Below are 5371 nucleotides of genomic sequence, written 5' to 3' on the forward strand. Positions count from 1 at the left end.
ATTATTAAGAACTATCATGAAGGCAAGACGAACCATAGAGGCATTAATGAATGTTGTTTAACTCTGTCTAAACGTTATTTCTGGCCAAAAATGAAAAACCAAGTGACAAAATTCATTAATGAGTGTCTTATTTGCGGTCAGGCAAAATATGACTGAAATCCTGTAAGACCTAGATATGAAATTGTACCACCACCTACCAAGCCTATGGAAGTTGTACACTTGGATCTATTCAGCGTAGATAGTAACAAGTACCTAACAATTATCGATGCATTCTCGAAATATGCACAAGCATATTCTTTGAGAGATGCTACAGCCGTTAGTGTAGTTCAGGCTTTATTAAAGTTCTCTTCCCATCATGGTATGACTCTTAAATACATTACGGATAATGGCCCTGAATTTACAAATCAACTATTTTCTGAATTCACTAAATTACACAAAATTGAACATCATAGAATATGCCCCAATACACCCAATGAAAATGGAATGATAGAACGCTTTCATAATACCCTACTCGAACACTTGCGTATCTTAAAATTAGAACACCGCAATGAATCCGTTACCAACCTTATGGCGTACGCTGTAATAGCTTATAATAGTTCAATCCATTCTTTCACGAAATGTCGCCCAATAGAAATAATTACTGGTCATTTAGATCCGCGAGATCCTTTAGACATGAATATAACAGAGCACCTATTGCAGGAATATATACTAGATCACCGTAAGCGAATGTTAAAGGTATAAGAAATCATTAATGAAACCGCCCTTCAGCGTCGTACTGAAATAACCGAGAACATTAATAGAAATCGCGAGCCTGAGCAAACATATGCACCTGATCAACGAATCTATGTCAGAAATCCCCTAGCTAATAGACAGAAATTAGCTGCCCGCTATACGAACGATACGGTTGTAACAGATTGACCTATACATATTTATACAAAGAGAAAGAGAGGACCCGTACCCAAGTCGCGCCTGAAACGGGTACCTAATAGTGCTCGTTTGTTACAGGATACAGAAAACACTACTCGCGTTAATGCTGGCTCAGGTCCTGAAGCTGGGACAAGCAGTGATAACACTTGAAAGCTTAAAAAATGGACCGGGTATTCTCCCCTTCAACCTAGGACCCACTAGAATAATTTCCCATTTCCATTCTTTTGTTCAAATTATAAATTTAAATAATGTGCGAAATAGGTTAGAATCTGTTCGAGAGAAGTTAAGCAACCTAGCACCTGACTTAAATAATAAAACGTCGTTACTTTACGCTTCGCATGTCAAATATCTTACAACGAAATTAAATGACATGTCAGAGCAACTGTTAACCTTTCAAGGAAAACGTTCAAAAAGAGGCCTCGTTAACGGTCTTGGTTCCATAATCAAAAGTATCTCCGGAAATTTAGATTATACGGACGCACTAAAGTACGAAAACGCCATTGCTATTCTACAAAAGAACGAAAATAACTTAGCCATTGAAATAAATCATCAAATAAGTTTAAGCAAGCAGTGGGCATCTCAGAGTTCAAATGTTACAGATAGGATAGTAGAAAACCAGAGGAAAATAGAGAACATTATTAAAACCATCTTAGATAATGATGTTAGGAAAGAAGAAGATGCAATTAAGTATTTTCATTTAGCCCAGCTACTTACAATACTAGGTGATGACATAGACAATTTGTCACAAGAGTTGTCAAAACTACAGAATCTATTGGCATTCATAAGAGCTAAAAGCATCCATTATTCCGTTCTCGATTACGACACTTATATAGTTATGTTAAATAAACTAAAAGGTTTATACAATTCAAATGTAGTGCTAGATATTAATTTTAGGGAATATTTAGATCTATTAAGATTAGGATATTATTATAAAGATAATGATATAATCTTGGTAATTAAGTTTTCAATCATGAATCCCAATAACTACATCCTTTACAAATTGTCCTTAGCCCCTAATAGTAATGATAAAATTATAATCCCTACCTATCCATACGTAGCAATTCACGAGAAAAATCTACTGTATATAGAGACAGAATGTCCGAAGTACAGTCACGGTCATCTTTGCGAGGACAACTTAAACCGACACTATGGAGAGTAAACGAGCTGCATTCAACATCTTATACTCCAGCAACATATCCATGAAACCTGTCGGGTTACTCCAGTAATCTTATCTTCTCAAGGTATGGAACAATTGGATGATCGTCACTATGTTCTGAGCTTTCCCAACTTAACGAAAGTTCATTTAACCTGTTCTCAAGATCAATACGAAAACCTTCTCGGAAGCTATCTAGCTGAAATACCTAAAGGGTGTGCTCTACAAACGTCCATCTTTACCATCACTAACCACCATGATCAAGTAAAAGGACAAGTTTTGAAAATGTTGAATATAGAATATAGTAATGAAGATCCATACAAAGCGACAGCGAAGAACATCTTGAAATTGAACAGTATAGATTTGACTCACTTACATTCAATCAATACCAGGATTGCCTCTCAAGAACCAGTGACTTTGGAATTGTCGAACTTAGACACGCTCTATCACACGACTATACCTGTCTACCTACTCATCGGTGCATCAGTACTCACTATTAGCATCGTCCTCATTCGTCGCAAATGTATGCATTCAAAAAATACATTACATACATTCAACCAGAAGGAAAATGAGGCAACCAGAACACAAGAAGTCCAGGACAGCCCCAGTGTCTCTATCAGCACTATTTTTGACAAAAGTCTCCAAATAGCTGCTGATCCTGCGGAGGGAGTTGTTAAGAAATAATCGCAAGACCTCCCGAACATCGAGCGCTACCAAGAATTACCATACCGTGAGAAATAATCACACCATGCATTCCTTGAAGCTACCACCTGTTGCCAGCGTCGCTGCTTTGTTTCGCAAGACCTCCCGAACATCGAGCGCTACCAAGAATTACCATACCGTGGGGACCATTCAGTAATTCACCGATTTCGTTATAAATATGTAATTCAGACTACAGATCTTTACTTTTTGTTCTGACATCGAACAGACTGTCACGTATTATAAATTAGAAATAATTAATTGTTAAATTTAATTACTTAAATAAACGTATAAGTTAAATTCGTTCGGTTTCATTCTGCATCCTCAACGGCAGCCCTACGTAATTACTTCATAAATTGTAAAACTTTAAGAAAAATAAAATATGATAGAAGTATGTTTATACTTACCAGTGGAGTATAAACAAGGAGACTTAGTATTGGTTAAAAATGAAAATATTAGCAAACTTGATCCATTATATTTAGGCCCATATACAGTTGTTAAAAATTTATCACCGAATGTTGTAATTTTAGTCAATGGTAAAGAAAAAACTGTTCATAAAAATAGGACACGACTTAATGTTGAATGATCATTAAACATATTGTTTATTAAGACTTGTGATTATGACTGTACCTATTATGATATTTGATATTAAATTTCAGCACTGCATTATTATACCTTTGTTTACATATTTGTTTTATTTTGTTTAATTATTATTATATTCCATTTTATTTTACTTTTTCATATTGTATTTTGATAAAAAAAAATGTTAATGTATCCAACACTTTTTTTTGTTTGGTAGGGCATGTAGTGTAGTATATTAGCAGATGACACATGGTATTGAGGGGCAGTAATAAATTTATCTTCAAACCTTAAACATCTACTTTATTTACCTAGTCCCGTCCTTATGTAGGCGAATTATTACATTTATTTAGTTTATTTTATTTATTACACTTTACATAAACATAATATAATATTTTATTTAATATTTATTTATGTATTAATATTATAAACATCTTACACATTTCACCAATACATACATACACATTATAATTTATATTAAATAATAAAATATATATAAATAATTAATTCACAAGCATACTCGGGCCAAACCCGTAGTATACGGCGTTCGGATATTATTCTCCGACTACCGACTACTGCGGAACAAAGTCACATACTTAGTCGGCTTTAACGTTCGATGCGATTTGCTTTGTTTTCTCATTACTTTATATTTCCTGAGTTCCTAAGTTTTGTGTTGTGCTATATTTCTATGTGTGACTGTCTATATTCTATTCTGTCTATCTTCTATTGACCTTTTGAACTTTCTTGTGTGTTTTGTGAACCGTGACTAATATACGTGTACTGGACTGTTAGCGTGAGTACTTTTATTTCCTCTGTATACGTGTTTACACACTTCTACCACAAACTGGTGACCCCGCCGTTCACGCTTATTTAGAAGATGAGTAGCGACAGTGATTCACATGCTTCGCAAGTAAATACGCGTCCACGCCGCGTTAAGAAGATGGAGCGCGTTGAATTGGAAAGCACGGATGCTCCTACCCTCACACTTGCTTCTGCACAATTCAGGACACCACCTTTCTGGCCAGAGAAGCCTGCAATATGGTTTGCACAGGTGAAAAGTCAATTTAAATTATTATCGATCACGGATGACGCAACAAAATTTTACCACATTTTGGCGAACTTAGATAGAAATTACGCTGCCGAAGTCAAAGATATAATAATTGGTCCCCCGGATTATAAGCGTCTTAAAACCGAACTAATTAAACGGTTATCGGTGTCTCGAGAAAATAATGTTAAACAGCTGCTGACACACGAGCAGCTCGGCAATCGCAAACCTTCTCAATTTCTTCGGCACCTTCAACATTTCGCTGGACCCAATATCGCCGAAGATTTCATTCGAACAATTTGGACAAGTCGTTTGCCAACGGAGATGCAACCAATTATCGCATCTCAACCAACGCTAACACTCGATGCTATAGCAGAGCTTGCGGACAGAATACATGACATCGCGGCACCCACCCGTCAAGTAGCGGCAACATCGTCTTCAACGCCTATTGAACTGTTGACGAAACAAGTTGCTGAGTTGACCAGACAGGTCAGCGCTCTCACAGCTAAGGTCAATCAGCGATCACGATCCAGAGAACGCAGCCGTGGTAACGGAAGACGACGTAGACGTAGTAAATATGGCGCCAAAGCTAGTAACTGCATCAAGCCCTGCGACTTCACATCGGGAAACGCTCCAAGCAATCGGTAATGGCGACTAACGATTACGGGAGTTCGACGGGTCGCCTCTTCATCACAGATCACGGTACCAAAAGACAATTTTTAGTAGATACTGGTAGTGATATTTGTGTATATCCAGTTAGTGCAATTAGTGAACGTCGTTATAAGACATCATTCCAACTGAGCGCCGCTAACGGCTCAGCTATAGATACTTATGGTTATATAAATTTAACTTTAAATATTGGTTTACGTCGTAATCTTCCATGGCGATTCATTGTAGCTGACGTAACCAAAGCCGTAATCGGAGTCGATTTTCTGTCTCATTACCGACTCGTTGTTGATATTAGTAAT

General features: G+C 36.8%; 1 protein-coding gene across 1 annotated transcript; it reads left to right on the forward strand.

Annotated features, from left to right (window-relative positions):
- Positions 1-4298: 4298 nt before the first annotated feature.
- On the forward strand, positions 4299-5051 carry LOC125075652. Its single transcript, XM_047687361.1, has one exon. It carries the CDS (start codon positions 4299-4301, stop codon positions 5049-5051), a length of 753 nt encoding a protein of 250 aa, XP_047543317.1.
- Positions 5052-5371: the final 320 nt, after the last annotated feature.

This window comes from Vanessa atalanta, chromosome W (assembly GCF_905147765.1).
Source record: "Vanessa atalanta chromosome W, ilVanAtal1.2, whole genome shotgun sequence".
NCBI lineage: Eukaryota > Metazoa > Arthropoda > Insecta > Lepidoptera > Nymphalidae > Vanessa > Vanessa atalanta.